General features: G+C 37.1%; 1 protein-coding gene across 2 annotated transcripts in view; it reads left to right on the top strand.

The window, feature by feature from the left end:
• Nucleotides 1-17,084, top strand: part of GTF2E2 (general transcription factor IIE subunit 2) — an 81,724-nt gene that overhangs the window by 27,347 nt on the left and 37,293 nt on the right. For both annotated transcript variants that reach the window (XM_016209072.2, XM_016209073.2), the window contains 4 exons: nt 1,520-1,627; nt 3,267-3,449; nt 6,908-7,001; nt 16,089-16,204. In XM_016209072.2, coding sequence (XP_016064558.1) covers nt 1,520-1,627; nt 3,267-3,449; nt 6,908-7,001; nt 16,089-16,204 — 501 coding nt within the window. The remainder of the gene's footprint in view (nt 1-1,519; nt 1,628-3,266; nt 3,450-6,907; nt 7,002-16,088; nt 16,205-17,084) is intronic.

Genomic DNA, 17,084 nt, shown 5'->3' with positions numbered 1-17,084 from the left:
AAAAATCCTCTGTTCTGCCTCTTCATCCCTCCTGCTCTCTAACCCTTGGCAACCACTGAACTGTTTACTGCCGCCATAGTTTTGCCTTTTCTGGAATGTCATATAGTTGGTATGTAGCCTTCTCAGATTGGCTTCTTTCACTGAGTAATAGACATTTAAGGTTCCACCATGTCTTTTCATGACTTGTTATTTTATTTGGTTTTGTGCTGAATAACATTTCACTGGATGTACCACAGTTTATCAGTTCACCTACTGAAGGACATATTGGTTGCTTCCAAGTTTTAGCAATTATGAATAAAACTGCTACAAACATCTGTGTACAGGTCTTTGAAAATAAGTTTTCAGCTCCTTTGAGTAAATACTAAGGAGCATAATTGCTAGGTCATATGATAAGAGTATGTTCAATTTTAAAAGAAACTGTCAAACTGTGTTCCAGAGCAGCTGTGCCATTTTGCATTTCCACCAGCAGTGAATGAAAGTTTCTGTTCCTCCCATTCCTCACCATCATTTGGTGTCTACATATGTTTTTTAATTTAATAATTTGTCCTGGACATCTTTTGAAATTAGCACATAGAGAACATCTGCATTTTCTTTTTTAACATCTGTATAGTAGCACAGTCGTGCTTCAGTGTATTTAATTGACCATATGGGTTGTTTCTAATATTTTCCTTTTACAAACACTGCTGCTACCTTGTCACTTTTCTATGTTGTCCTGTATACCTGTAAGGTAAATTCCTAGAAATGGGATTGCTGAGTGACAAGGTTTAAATATATTTATACTGTAAAATTGCCCTCCCTTGAGTTGTATAAATTAGTATTTTTTTTGCCCTGGCTGGGTAGCTCAGTTGGTTAGAGCATTTTCCCGGTATGCCTAGGTTGCGGGTTTGATCCCTGGGGTCAGGGCACTTACAAGAATCTTATTTATACAAGAATGCATAAATAAGTGAAACAACAAATTGTTTCTCTCTCTAAAAAAAAAAAAGTATTTAAAAAAATTTTTATACAAGCATATTTGAGTCAAACTAAGGACGTATACTGGGGAGCAAGATCTCAAATGCTCTTCAATTAGTATTCATAACAGTAGTGTGTGAGGGCCTGTTTTCTCACAGCCTCACCGTCTGTCACATGGGTTTTTGTCAGTGTAATAGGTAAACATCTTGGTGGAAGATGAGTATCTTTTCATGTTTAAGGTCATTTGCATTTCTCTTTTTGTGATTTATGTGTTCCTATCTTTGGGTCATTTTCCTGTTAGGTTTTTAGAACTCCTAAAATGTTAGAAACATTAGCTCCCTGTGATGTTTGTTGCAAATATTTTCTCTCAATTTAACATTTGATTTTATAGAACTCCAAGTTTGAACCTGGTTCTCTCTGATTTTATAGTCCATCCTCTTCATCATTGTAATTGTTCTGCTTCAAATAATACATGTTCTACGTTCCTGAAATGATTTACTTGTAACTATTATTTAATGCATGTAGCATTTTAAAACTGTCTTCTTATGATAATATTTTCCCCCAATAGACACGTCATCAGCGAGGAGATACGCATCCTCTAACTTTAGAAGAAATTTTGGATGAAACTCAACATTTAGATATTGGACTCAAGCAGAAACAATGGCTAATGACTGAGGTAAGACTAGGCTTAAAATATTGTAAAAAAAATTTGTTGATTACCATGAAATACGTGCTGTAACTAGGGTTTTTAATACACTGAAACTGATCATTGTTTTTACTTTTTTATAAAAGAATTGGTATAGGGTCATTGTTTTTGTTTTGTAAACAGATATATTTTAAGATTATTTAATTTGGTATTCATATAACCTTATATATCTATTTAGAAATGTCAAAGACTTTAACATAAAAGTTTTAAAAAAGTCAGGCATTGTATCAATTCCATTTAAGTTTTTAGAGAATTATTGTTGCTTATTTTGAATTGCTGAATTTATAATGTATTTGTTGGAAAATTGTATTGTTTATATATGTTTTAGGACATTGAAAGCATGAGGTATTGTAGGTATAGCAAGATATTCGTTAAGTGAGATATTTGCTATATTATTACTACTCTTATGACTTGATAGTGATATTACTGCCTCTAGCAGTGACTTGGAAGAATAATCATGAACATTGTGTATGTACACACAACATAGGAAGAAAAGGAACCGCAAACCAATCAGTGACCATGCTAATTTGGAAACGAACAGCATTAAAAAAATTCAGATATTTGCTTCTCTTCTGTTTAAGTATGAAATGACAATTAAGAAGACTCTTTTCTAGGACTAGTGCTATATTCTAAAGACCAACTGTAAAATTCTTAAAATGTAATTCAGTTAGTTTATTTTACCAAGCAAAATATTGTTCTTGATTTTCGTAATATAAGTGAACCAGTTAATCACTATCATTGTAGCTCATTATATTAGTGATATACAAATAATGGTAATTCACTTTCAAATTTTGTTGCTATGCCTAATCTTGGAATTTCACAGACTATAGACATTAGTTAAGGGTTCTATTTATTACTATATATATATTTTTTATTACTGTTTTAGTCTCCCTCCTTTGTTTATTTTTTTCATTTTCCTTTCAGGCTGGCAGCTGCAAAAGAAAATAAATAGGGTTGCTCTTTTTTAATGAGCTTTTCTTTTGATATTAGCTGTACAACGGAACTGACTAGGAACATAAGTATATCAGTAATTCCTGTATTCCTACTCAGTTTCATTCTAGAGCTGATGTTATAGGTAAATTTCTTAAATGCACTAGTTTGGTCCCTTTCAGTTCCTTCCGCAGCTGCTAGTGCCATTTGATACCGAGTGGGGCAGACTGAGAGTTGATATATTGACCCCAGGGTAGTGTTTCTCACATAATGCCAATATGCAATAAACTATACTTTGAGGGTGGGATACCCACTAGTTCACTTTGTCTATTAATGTTAATAGCTATTGTGTTGATTCTTACTTGTTTGGTTTTCCAAAAGGATATGAGTATAGCTTTCTTCAAAGCAGTTGTGATAAAATGGATTTTTTCTAATCTAAAGAATTTATGTAAATAATAAACAGGTTTTTTTACAAAAAGTGAGCACCGTGCTGATCTCTATAGTCTATTGTTTTGGATCATGGATGTCCAGTATTTTAAATCTGCTAGTTGTTATTCCCAGGATACTTTTAATTTGCCATTGTATTGGGTATTGTATTTTAAAAATAATTAGTAGGATTTAAGAATATATATAGGAGGTTTCCTTTTGTTAATATATCCAAATTGTGTCACTGTTACAGGCATTAGTCAATAATCCCAAAATTGAAGTAATAGATGGGAAGTATGCGTTCAAGCCCAAGTACAACTTAAAAGATAAGAAGGCCCTGCTTAGGCTCTTAGATAAGCATGACCAGCGAGGCTTGGGAGGAATTCTTTTAGAAGACATAGAGGAAGGACTGCCCAATTCCCAGAAAGCTGTCAAGGTAACTGTTGTTCTTTCTATGCTTTAATATAATGTGAATTAATAATGTCATCTTGGTTTTAAAAAACAGCAAGAATTTTTAAATTTTTATTTTATTTTTTTATCCTCACCTGAGGATATGTTTGTTGATTTTAGAGAGAGAGGGAGAAAGAGAAAGAAAGAGAAAGAAACATCAACATAAGATAGAAACATTGATTGGCCACCTCCCATACGAGCCCCAACTGGGGATCAAACGCACAACGTTTTGGTGTATGGGATGATGCTCCAACCAACTGAGTCACACCGGCCAGGGCTAAATTTTTATTTTTAAAGCCTCCATCATGTATACTTGAGTTATGGTGAGACAGTTGAAAATTTAAAATTTGTATTTGTGCTGCAGACCAGGACAGAGTGCAGCCATTTTTTGTGTATCCGGGAGAGCTCCCTTTTGTGGTAGTGTTGCCTGTGATTGACTCTTCAGAATATTTCTGGAAAGTTTTCCTCAAAGGCATTAGTGTTTTTATGTTTGTATGCAAGAACTGCTTCAACAGTGCTAGTAAACAATGCTAACCTGAGGAACCAGAGGCATTAAAACACAAAAGCATTGTCTAAGAATCTGGGTGTTTTGAATTCCTAAAGGGTCTATCAGTAAAAGTCATAGAGCCCTGGCTGGGAGGCTCGGTTGCTTGGAGCATCATCCTCTACACCAAAAGGTTGTGGGTTTGATTTCTGGTCAGGGCACATACCTAGGTTGTGGGAACAGTCCCTGTTCGGGGCACATATAGGTGGCAACTGATCTGTGTTTCTCTCTCCCTCTCTCCCCCCCTTCCTCTCTCTCTCTCAAAATTAATAAAAGCATATCCTTGGGTGAAGATTTAAAAAAAAAGCCATACAGATTACATTTCCAGTTTAAATTTGGAACTCATACATGGAAAGGCTGCTAGTCTCTATTCTTGACAGTTGATGATTGATGCTAATCTGTAAGCAGGTTTTTTTCTTTTTATTTGTAAAACTTGCTCCTTTCTCTCCTCTACCTCTTGGTAATTCAGTTACATATATTAGACCTTTTGGTATTGTCCCACAAGTTCCTGAGGCTCTGTTTAGATATTTTTTTCTAACCTGTTTGTTTGTTTGTTCTATTGATCTATTGTTAAGTCCACTGAGGTATCTTTACCTCCAGTTTGTTAAGCCCTGTTGGTGAATTTTTTATTTTAGAGATTGTATTTTTCATTTCCAGACTTCCCATTCTTTATGGTTTCCATTTCTCTGTTGAAATTCTGTTTCATTCATTACAGGCAAATTTTCCTTTATTCCCTTGAGTATAATTTCTTATGGCTGCTTTAAAATCCTCTTCTTCTAATTTCATCGTGGGCTGGTCTGCACTGATTCTTTATCTCTTGAGTATGGATCATGTTTTCCTGTTTCTTCCTATATCTAATAAATTTCTTTTGCTTATTGAACATTGTGAACTGTATGTATAAAGACTCAGGATTCTGTTTTGTTCCTCCAAAGAATGTTTTTGCTTGTCTGTTTTGTTAAGTGGGCAGTTATCTTGGCTAAACTCCACTCTAAACTCTTTCTTCTTTGCAGTGGGTAGCATATGATCTATTTTGTTCTTTTCGCTCTTTTACTTTTAAAAAAATGTCCAGAGTTAATAGTAGTTTCCTGTGGGAGGGTTGATCCCTTAGGAGCTACTTGCCCATTACTAGAAGCAGGACCCTTTTAAGATTTTTTTACTTAAAATTGTCTAAACTTAACCTGCACAAATGTTTCAAATAAAATGTGACCAAAGTTTATAAATTGTGTACTTTACAGATGTTAAAACGTAGAACTGCTGAATCCTAGCTTAACAGTTGACAGTGCTAGGTGTGTCTCCTTCCCCCCCCCATTTTCATAGAGACCAGTATTATTACTATACAGTAGGCTTTTCATTACATTCTAAAGTAGAACAATGGAGTAAACTGATAATTGCTAATTCTGTTTTGAACAATTTTGTGATGTAGTTACTTTGACACCTTATCTTTAGTGGCTCTATTCCCTAAGGATTGGAGCTGAAGGGGTCTTGGAAAGCACACAGTTTATTTCTTTTTTTTTTTTAATGTCTTTATTGATTTCAGAGAGAGGAAGGGGGGGGGGGAGAGAGAGAGAAACATCAATGATGAGAGAGTCACTGATCAGCTGCCTCCTTCATGTCCCCCATCAGAGATTGAGCCCGCAACCCGGGCATGTGCCCTGACTGGGAATTGAGCCACAGTCTCCTGGATCATAGGTCATGCTCAACCACTGAGCCATGCCGGCCCAGCCACACAGTCTTATTTCATTTTCAGGCGGGATTATTTCTAAATTGTTTGAATCCCAGAATTTTTATTTTGTTCTTACCACCTGGGTCCAGTGGAGCCTATTTTATTATTTTAAAAAATATTTTAAGTCATGTTCTGAATAATTTACATAAAAATAAAGGAATGGTGAATAACAGCTTTCTTTATTAGACATCTTAATAAGCATAGCAAACCTGTGTAACAAGTACATTTTGACAAATGTACATCAGAAAGATGAAAGAAGACTATTACATGTCCTTTTAGCAAAGTGAGATGGCAAAGGTTCTTATCACATAATATTGTATGATGAAGTCCTTCTTGTTGAATAACTAACTGGATAAAAATACTTTATTTCTATGTCTTTGGAAATATATTGTTCACTTACTGATCCTGAAGATTGAGATTATTCATCTGTGGTGGTGTCATCTAAACACTTAGAGTTTGAGGCTGCTTCTGTGATGACTTTACTGTTGTCATTGTTACTGGGAGTGCTGCTCTCAGACTCTTTGCATTCTTGTTCTCATTCATTAATAATAGTGAAACATCTCAGGTTTTTTCTTGTCATTGCTCTAAGTAGTAGAAAATAAAAAATTCTGAATTGTCACTACGCTCAAGAAGGTTAAAGGCAACAAAGACTCTTTATTCTTTTATATTTCCTTGAAAGATGATGTAATACTTTGGACAGTGGAATAAGAAAACTGAAATATGGCTGTTTCATTATAGCATCACAGTCCTAGGTGATTCGATTATTCTCCCATTCTCTTATTTTAGCTTTTTAAAGCACAACTGGAAATAATTGAGGTGTAATGATGAGCTAGTAGCAAAATATTTCAAGGTAAAGTAAAAACACTAAGACCCTACCATTTTTCTGACTCAAATCATAATTGCCACACATTGAATTTATTCTGTTTTTAAAACATAAGTTTTTTTTTTGTACTTTGGAAGACATCTAAGGCTAAAAGTCTTGAAATATCGGTCCTTAATAATAGTCAGAACTGCTCAAGAAGGAAACTCAAGAACTAAAATTGGGACTAGTGAACCCTAATGGTATACTGAGGGTTAAAAGAAATGGGAATCCTTTGCTGTGTAAAAAAAAAAAAATTGGTGGTGGTGATAGTGAAGTAACTTGGAGTTAACGGAAAAAATTTTCTGTATCTTTAAGGCTTTAGGGGACCAGATATTATTTGTAAATCGTCCTGATAAGAAGAAAATCCTCTTCTTCAATGATAAGAGCTGTCAGTTTTCTGTGGATGAAGGTAAGCCTTTCTGTATAAATACTTTCTTTAGGTTGCAAGTCTGTTATAAATTTAGGATAACAATTTATAATATAATACAGTTATAACCTAAATTTTATAATACTGTTTTTTAAAAATTTTTTTATCTTTATTGTTGAAAGAATTACAGATGTCCCCTTTTTCCCCACACTGACTCTTTCCACCCTGCACCCACTCCCCGCCCCAGGCCTTCACCACACTATTGTCTGTGTCCGTGGGTCATGCATATATGCACATAAATTCTTTGGTTAATCTCTTTCCTCCCACCCCCACCCCCACCCCCACCCCCACCCCCACCCCCACCCCCACCCCCACCCCCACCCCCACCCCCACCTTCCCTCTGAGATTCCTCAGTCTGTTCCATGCTTCCATGTCTCTGGATCTATTTTGTTCATCAGTGTATTTTGTTCTTTTATAAACGGTCTTGACAGTCATAGTTTAAGGGTTGCATCTATGATCATTATTATATCCCTCCTGGTCATATTAATTTACTTGAAGTCCAGCTTTATCTCATAGTACTATCTTAACCGCTATACCTTTTTAAAAATGTGATATATTTTTGCCCATTCTTACTTTATACCTGTCTTCATTTGTTTTAGACATTTCCCTTGTAGATGGTATATGGTTGGTTTCAACTTTTTGAATCAGTTCTGTCATTTTTATATACTATTTTTTATTGTAGGATGTATTTATTCTCCCCATTACTTGGAAATTGTATGAGTTGGGGGGGGTTCTGTGTGTGTGTGTGTGTGTGTGTGTGTGTGTGTGTGTGTGTTTAAAAAGTGGTTCTCTTTTTGTCTTTAAAAAATTTGCTTAAACTTATAGGTATCAGTTTATCAACTTTATTCTCTTTTTATTTCATAGTTGATACTTTCTGGGATTTTTGTTACAATCTATTATTGTTTATTCATGAATCCATTTATTCAGCAAATATTTGTTTACAAAATTAATTTATTCTAAATGATATATATATATGTGATAAAGATATTAAACAAAAAGAGCAAGTGATTGAATGAGAAGGTATTCTAGTTTTCCATTGCTGTGCAACAGTTCACCCCCAATTTAGTGGCTTAAATAACAAGAACTTAATATCTGTTTTCATTCCATGTTTGGGTTCAACTGAGAGCAATTTTTATTTGGTATCTCTAAATATTTGTGTTTGCAGTCAAATGGCAGCTGGTGCTGAAGGCTCAGCTGGACTTGATGTCCGCGTGGCTGGCAGTTGACTGCTGGCTGAGAACTTGGTTGGGCTTCCTTATGTGACTCTGGCTTCTCACAGAAGGGCAGCTGTTTCTGAGAGGGAGTGTCCCAAGAGTGACCATTCTTAGAGACTAGATTAGTGTTTATTGTAAAAGGATATAACTCAGGACCAGCCAGGTGGAAGGGATGCACTGGGCAAAGTATGTGGGAAGGGCCAAGGACCTTCCATGGTCTCTTGGAGCACGCCAGTTCCCCCTCATCTTCATGTGTTTGCCAGCCCGGCAGCTCCAACAAATTGTTACTGATCTCCTGTTACATGCCTCACTTATTTTGCTAAATGCAGGCGATTGTGGACATAAGAAACATCGAAACCTGTGGAGAATTTTTATAAGAACTTATTTGAGCCAAACAGGATACACCTGGAAGCGAAATCGCAATAGACTGAGATAAAATGCTTCCAAGAAATAACAGTTTGCACCTGCTTTTATGCATTTGGAACTATGGAATATTACATGAAGGTGGGAGAAAGCAGGGCAAGGATTGGATTGCAGGATAGTTAAGATTGTGTGTTCTCTTGAGGGTGGTCACGCTTTTGAAGGAAGGGTCTGAAAAGAAACCTTTCAAAGGTATTAATCTGGATGCACAGAAACAATGGACGGGGCTTGCTTAAGACAGAGACAAAACTTTTACTGAAGAAGTTATATGACTACCCCCCATGACCCGCCCAGTTAGGAATTTATGATCAGATCACCATTGTGAGATTACTTTCCATAAAACTTTTTTTTTTTTTTGGCGGGGCGGGGGTCCATAAACGTGGTGACTACAAATGGACTAATACAGGTATGATGCATTGGCAACTTGTATACCAAAATTGGTATTTTCCTTAAGTGATAAAGAATTCTCCTTAAAGATCTGAAAAATGCGAAGTGCAGCTTTTCTGTGATTTACAAAGGTTAATCATACTATATTCTATGTACATTAAACATTGTATGTTTCTAGAAAATCTAGTGTGTATTAAACCAATACAAAAGTAATTTTTTAACATAAAACAGAATTGGGTTCTAGGCTCAGTTTATCATTGTAAATTGGTATTTTTCATTAATCTGTATACTTTCTAGGAGTGATGGTTGGGAGGAAGCAGGGTTTTTCAACCTTGATGGTATTGATATTTAGAGGTAAATAGGTTTATTTGGTATCGGGGCTGTCACTGTATACTATAGAACATTTAGCAGCGTCCCTGGCTTCTTTAGATGCCAGTAGTATACTTTTTCTCAAATTATAACGATCAAAAATGTCTCCGGACATTACCAAATGTTCCCTGGGAAGCAAATCGCCAGGGTTGAGAATTCTATTAAAGGTGTAGCTTATGGCCCTGACTGGGTGGTTCAGTTGGTTGGAGTGTTGTCTTGTACACCAAAAGGTTGTGGGTTCGATTCCTGGTGAGGGCATACACCTAGGTGGTGGGTTTGATCTCCAGGATCAGGGTGCATGTGGGAGGCAACTGATTGATGTTTTTCTCTCCTCTATGTCCTCCCCCCCTCACACTGTCTCTCAAAATCAATTTTAAAGAAACCATATCCTCCGGTGAGGATTGAAAGAAAAGGAACAGCTTATGTTTATAAAATAGAGAAAGATTAAGATACTTTGTCTTCAAACTCCTTTTCATGCATTCAGCACATTGATTGAACAAGGGATATTAAAGTGAATAGGGAATGACATGAGGACACATACAGCAATGACATGCTGCATATTGTCATTGTGGTGTTCATACCGCGCTGTAAGGCCCTGGGGAGCAGTCACCCACAGGAGCCTCAGAGGTAAAGGTAAAGGCACTCTTTTTTTAGTTGAAAGCATCAGTATTGCATAAATCACTAATTTTAAAAACTGAGTTTTTTGTTAATTATGTAAAGTATGTGTTTCCAGAAAAGTCCCATTAAAAGTCCTCTTAACATTTGTCTTCCTGTTTTTCTTTTCTTTGTCTTTTTTTGTATTTTACTCCTCAGAATGCTTTCTCGATTTTATTAATAAAGATCTTTGCTCTAGCCCACAAGGTGGCAGTCTTAGCTATGAAGAAGAAATCTTATGTGAGCAAGCTTTCAGTCTCTTAAGATTAATCCTTTATCCTATCTGTAATAGAAGCAAATGTCCTAAAATGAGATATAGCGTGAGTAAGGAGAGAGTGTGTTGCATAGAAATTTAAAAAATCAAATAGATGAGTGAACACAGAATAGTTGGACCTGAGTGTGTGTCTTACTTCACCAAGGTACTTAGCATTTCCCTAAGTCAGGATCTTACTCCTTTAGGGGCAGTGTGAATGCAGTGGTCAAGAGGATGGTCTGAGCTACCGACTGGCTTAGGCAAGATACTTAACCCCTGTCAGTCTAAGATTCCTTATCTATAAAATAGAATAATGGTATCTTGTAACCCCCCCCCCCCCCCAAGGTCCTTAAGAAGATTACATGAGTTAATATAAATAAAAGTGCTTAGAGCTTGGAATGGAACCTGGCACATAGTAAATAATAGTAACAGTAATGTCAGCTTTTGTTAGTAGCACTGAAAATATAAAATAGCACCAAAATACTAGGTGTTTTAATTTTATCTGGTTACTTATTTACCTTTACTTAACTATCTGGTTATTGATTCAGTGGATCTATAGTTTTGCGTTTGATTAGTCTGAGGCCACATTTGCACTGATCTTTTTTTTATTAATCCTCATATGAGGATATTTTTTGAGAGAGTGGGAGAGAAGGGGACATTAATGTGAGAGAGACACATCGATTGGTTGCCTCCTACATTCACTCCCAACCGGGCCAGGGATCTGCAACCCAGGTACATGCCCTTGACTGGAAGTCAAACTTGGGACCCTTCGGTACTCGGTCCAACACTCTAACCACTGAGCCACACCAGCCCGGGCTAGGTCATTATTATTGTTATTTTTTTAAATATATCTTTATTTTCAGAGAGAGGAAGGGAGAAGGAGAGTAAGATAGAAACATCAATGATTAGAGAGTCATTGATCAGCTGCCTCCTGCACACCCCCTGCTGGGGATCGAGCCCGCAATCCGGGCACGTGCCCTGACCAGGAGTGGAACCTCCATCTCCTGGATCCTAGGTCGATGCTCAGCTGCTGAGCCATGCCGATTGTGCTGTCATTATTTTTTAATGGCTATCTATATGCCATTCCATTTTTATGGTTGTACTTTAAAGCATTTCTCTGATGTTCCACAGATAGAAATTTGGCTTTGTTTTTTGTTGTATTTTTTCTATATCCTATTACAAATAATGCTCAATACTTGCACATAAATATATGTGCACTTACCTAATTTATTGTAGTTTTTTGTTTGTGTTTTTTTTTAAGTAGAATTGCCGTGTCAAAACATAAGGCACATTTAAAAAATTTTCAGCAGCTTGCATGATACCATAAAGTTTGAACCAATTCTTTGGACCAGTTTACTTCATCACTGCAGTGTATGAGAAGGTATTCACTTCTTTACCCTCACCAGCACTGGATGTTTTTAGTTGACTTTGCCTGCTTTGTAGAAAATAAAGATTGTCCTGATTTTAATTTGTATTTTCTTGCAGTGATTTCATAAAATTAAAGAAAAACTACTTATTTCTCTTAGTACCTCTGTCAGCTGAGTATTTTCTTTCCCCATATACATTAAAAAGTAATTAGACTTGGGATCCTGGGAAATCCTACCTCTAATATCAGGCCTGCCTTCCAGTGTTCATCTTAGGTATTTATGCAGCTGTAATACATTTACAGAGTGGATATAATATTTAAACACTGCAACAGCATTGAGCTAAGGAAAGGCAGGGATTAAAGTAGAAATGTTTTATTGAAGAAAACACAGAGACATTGAAGGGTTCTTATCAGGGATTTTGCTCTGAAAGTAGTGCCAGTGACATTTCTTTTAGCAAAGAATGTAAATTTTGTTTTAATGTACTTGCAAGTCTATTTTGTCATGAGAACTTAGAGTGTTGTGTGTATATTTTTGGTGGTATATTATTATACAGATTAGCTTTCCAGACCATTGCTGTCGCTGTTCTAGTGGATATTATTACCTTGGTGATGGTGTCATAAGGGGCCTGAAGCTCTGTACCTATCAAGTAGAAAAGTCAAAGTAGTTTACATTTTCAAGGAACTGAAATTTTGCAATGCTGGTAACATAGAGGCTTGGTAAAAATTGTATTGAATAAATTTTACCAATGAGTAAAAGGTGTTTTTATCATATGCATTTTTATTCTCTTTACCTTTTTTGATATACAGAGAGAAGCATACAGTATAATTGGTATACAATTACATCTTGTAACACTTCTTATAAATTAATGAATACAATTTTTACATGTTGATAGAAGTTAACAAGTCATGGTTAAAATTCCAGAACTATTCTTTTGTATGTGACATATTTCCTTCAATAGCTATGGTAAATTTGACATATAAAACTCTGGTTATGGTATACATTTTAAAACAATTTTGTGTGCTTTCTTGGAATTAGAAAAATGTTTTTATTACTGACTTAGAAGTTCAGCCTGAAGCTATTTTCTCTCATATGTACCCACTGCAAGCAGAGCTAGTCACATTGTTTTTAAAGTGTGGCTAAAAGGTCGGTGGGTGTGACTTCAAGCTTTCACTTAGTATAGAGAAAGCATTGTTCCCACCTTCACAACAACAACAAACCCTCTACAGCTGCAAATGTAAAGTTTTCTTGAATCTAGCAGAGAGCTGAGGTAGCAGGGCCACCATCTGACCCAAGATCTAAGTAAGCAAAGGCAAGCACTAAGGAAACATGGAATGGAAGGTCTTGTTTGCCTGGGACAGACAGAATGAACACCGCTCAGAAGAATTCAGTTGAGTTTTTTAATGAACTGCAAAGGCTTAGTGTGGACTAGCAAAAGAATATGGAACCCCTGGGGTCTGCAGACACGTGGGACTTTGCACCCATCTCCACAGACTTTATCTGATGCTTACAGAATGATAGGGGCTAGGGTTGGGATACTGCCCTCATTGAGCAGGCCTCAGAGGAGGGGAACAGTAAGTAGATGTTTTAGGAAAGATAACGAAGTTCTGTCTGAATCCTCCCTACCTCTCTCCTATGAGACCAAAGCCTTAAACTGCTTTCAGAGGGAACAGAAAGGAAACCCTCTACCTCCAGGAAAGGGGCGGGACTATGTGCTGGGTCCAGAACTTCAGCAGAGGGGGCAGGGCAGGAACACTGAGGAGGCCACTCCCCAGTCACCAAGGAACACAGTGCTTGCCTAAGACCAGACTTAATGAGAATATCAGAGAACTCCCACCCCCATACCAGGCTAACAGAAATGGCTTAGCAGTTAACAGTGGAATGCAGGAGGTGCAAGAGTATGGAGGCTGACAGATCATCTTAGGTGCAGCGTAAAGGGAAGACCTAAAACCACAGGTTGAGAAAAACCCTCTGGCAAACAAGCCTCTACCCTAAACACATGTCTGGCTAGAGGAATTTGAAGCCTGTGGTGCATCATGGGTAACAATGGCAGCAACAAATTCCCAACCAAGCTCATATCCTGTCAATAGAATGACTCCACCTCCACACACGAAAGGCCTAGCAGAAGGAAAGGCGTACCCCTTTCCAGGCACTATTTACCTCAGTCTCAGCTGTTCTACTGAGGATATCCTGCTTTCAAAAAAGAACACACGAAGGCATAAAAAGAATCAAGGACAAGCAGTGCACTTTTGAGGCAAGGGGATGAACAGAATCATATTCTCAGGACACAGATACTGGAACTATCAGACGTGGAATTTAAAATAACTCTGATTAATATGTTAAGCCCTCTAGTAGAAGAGGCAAACTTACATGATCAGGTATGATATTTTAGCAGACAGATACACATAACAAAATCAAATGAAAATTCTATAACTGAAAAGCACATTAACAGAGACAAAGACTGGCTTCATTAAGCTTATCAGTAAACTTGGCATGGCCAAGGAAAGAATCTTTAAACTTGAGGATAGGCCAATACAAATGATCTAAACTGAAATGCAAAGAGAAAAACATGAAAAAAATACAACAGAGCATCCATTAGCTTTGAGATAATTTAAAGTGGTCTGAGTGTGTAATTAAGATCTCAGAAGAAGAGAAAGGGAATGGGACAGAAGAAATAATGGCCAAGAATTTTCCAAAATTAATGATAGACGACAAAACAAAGATGCAAGAAGCTCTGAGAATACGCAAGATAATCCACCCTCCCCCCAAAACAAATGACAAAAGCGTCTAGGCATACCATATTCATACTGCTGAAAATTGAAGAAGAGAAAATATTGAAGGTAGTCAGAGGAAAATGCTTATTATAGAGGAAAAAGGAGTATAGCAGACTTCTCATTTGAATCTATGCAAACCAAAAGAAAGTGCAGTGGTACCTTTTAAGGGCCAAAAGGGAAAAACTTTTCAACTCAGAATTCTGTAGCCAGCAAAAATAGTCTTTCAAAATGGAGAACTACTTTCAAAGTAATACTCTCTCGACATCACAGAAACAGAGAATTCATTGTCATCAGACCTGCATTATTAGAAGTACTGAGGATGTTCTTCAGGCAGAAGGGATGTGATACTAGACAGTAACTTGGATCTATACAAATAAGTGAGAGTGCTCTAAATGGAATAAATGAAGGTAAATATAAAATTCATGTTTTTCTAATTTAAAAATGTTAAATCAATTTAAAACTTTGTTTTTAATTGCTCTGAAAGATGATTAAAACAAAAACATTAGAAATGTATTTTGTGTTTAAAGCATATGTAATAGTAAAATTTATGACAATAGCTCAAAGGTCACGACAGAGTATACTATTACAACATCTTTACATGTGAGCTGGTATAATTTACTTGAAGCTGAAACAACATGGGAACTAGGAGCTCTAACACCCCCTCCCACCTGCAGTCGAAGAGCCAAGTGTAACTCCCCCCCCCTTTTTTATTTTTTAAAGAAGTTATCTTTATTGTTAAAAGTATTATAGATGTCCCCTTTTTTTCTCCCATTGGCCCCCTCCACCCTGCTGCTGGCCTTCACCACACTTCTCACTGTTGTCTGTGTCCATGGGTTATGCATATAAATTAGGTTAATTTCCCCAGGCCAACCTCCCATCTCCTCCCTTAGTGTGTAACTTTCGACTCCTCAAAAACACAGCTACTGATACCCTGCTATTGACTGGAAGCCTTACTGATAACATAAGCAGTCAATTAAACATGTATTTTATATGTTATATACTGTATTCTTACAGTAGAGAAAATTATTAAGAATATCATAAGGTTCATCTGGGAGTTTTTTCAAATTGTCACAAGTCTCCAAAAATTTTTTTCAATATATTGATTGAAAAAAATCGGCATATAAATGGACCTATGCAGTTCAGACCGATGTTGTTCAAGGGTCAGCTGTAAACTGTATAGCTCCTCATTCCAGTATAAAATTGGTTCCCATTGTCCCTATTTGCTTCTTTTTACCAGTGGGAGAGGAAATGGAGTATACGGAGTTTAGAGGAGATGAGCAGGAATTTGAACTGTTTCAATGGAGAGAACTGATTTTTGGAATAAAAGGAGACTGTCCACTGCCTTTCCTTCCCAGGAAAGCAGGGAGGCCTTAAGCACATGGCCCTTCATTTACCATACTCTAAGAATAGAATATTACTGATCTGGTCTGTAAGGATGCAGTTCTGTTCTCAGGCCCCTCTGCTCCTCAGTGTCCAGCATTTGAATGTTGTCTCACTTCCTTTGTTTTTATAATGAAATCTCAGATGTGCTAATGTAGACCAGAGAAGATAATATTGGAGCCTGGATTTCCATCACTGAGATGCTGTAGCTGATAAACATCTATTGTAAAGTATCTACTGTCTTGTTGGCACAGAGTTCCAGAAACTGTGGAGGAGTGTCACTGTGGATTCAATGGATGAGGAGAAGATTGAAGAATATCTGAAGCGACAGGGTATTTCTTCCATGCAGGAATCTGGACCAAAGAAAGTGGTATGTAATTGCTGGGGGAAAAATGTGATCCTTTGTTCTTTCAACTGTTAGCCTGCTTTCTATTCTTTGAAAAGCAGGTAGACAGTTCTCCCTTTCAATTTTTTCTATGTCCTAATCCATTGATCTTAGTTGCAAATAAAATCATATGTGGTTTGTTAAGGGCCAGTGGATCTCTGCCCTCAAGTACTGCTCCCCCGGCGTGTGTGAGTTTTCCCCATCTGACTACTCCTGTCCTAGCAGTGTCTGCTCTTCAGCACCAGCCGTAGCAGACTTTTTCTAGTGCTCACATATTGACCTCTCAGTTCTGATCTTGGCCTTTAAGGCTCTACTGGTGCACCCCACCCCCGCTCCGTACTCCCGTGAGCCCCGTGGTATTGGTGCCTGGCTCTTCCTTAGTCCTGATCATATTGCATTGTCCTTGTTGACTTTCAGATCCCTTTGGAACCAGATAATATTGTCTTTGTAACCCTAAATCCTGCTTAGGGGAGGGATTTATAATGGGATGAAGACTTGTGAAATTGTCTGTTTAGCTAATTGACTATGTTAGTCAAGGACAAAAATGGGAAGTAGTTCACCAACGCTGTAGACTCTAGCTGCTGTACCTCTTTCCCTCTTTTTCTTATTCACCATCAGGCTGTGGAACTTGCCTTCTTTGTGACTTTTCCTGTGTGTGTGGTGTGTATGTGCACTGAATTTTTAGGGACTCCTTAATAAAGAAGATTTATTGCCAGTGATCTCCATGATTTAGTGTAATTGCAGTACTTCATGATTTTTTATCATTGTTTGGCTTATTGATATAATTAATTTATTTTTAATCCTCACCTGAGCATATTTTTTCCATTACTTTTCAGAGATAGTGGAAGGGAGGGAGGGAGAGAGA

Source organism: Miniopterus natalensis, chromosome 2 (genome assembly GCF_054644295.1).
Source record: "Miniopterus natalensis isolate mMinNat1 chromosome 2, mMinNat1.hap1, whole genome shotgun sequence".
Lineage (NCBI taxonomy): Eukaryota > Metazoa > Chordata > Mammalia > Chiroptera > Miniopteridae > Miniopterus > Miniopterus natalensis.
Note: the sequence above shows the minus strand (reverse complement) of the source record. Positions and strands in the feature narration are given on the sequence as shown.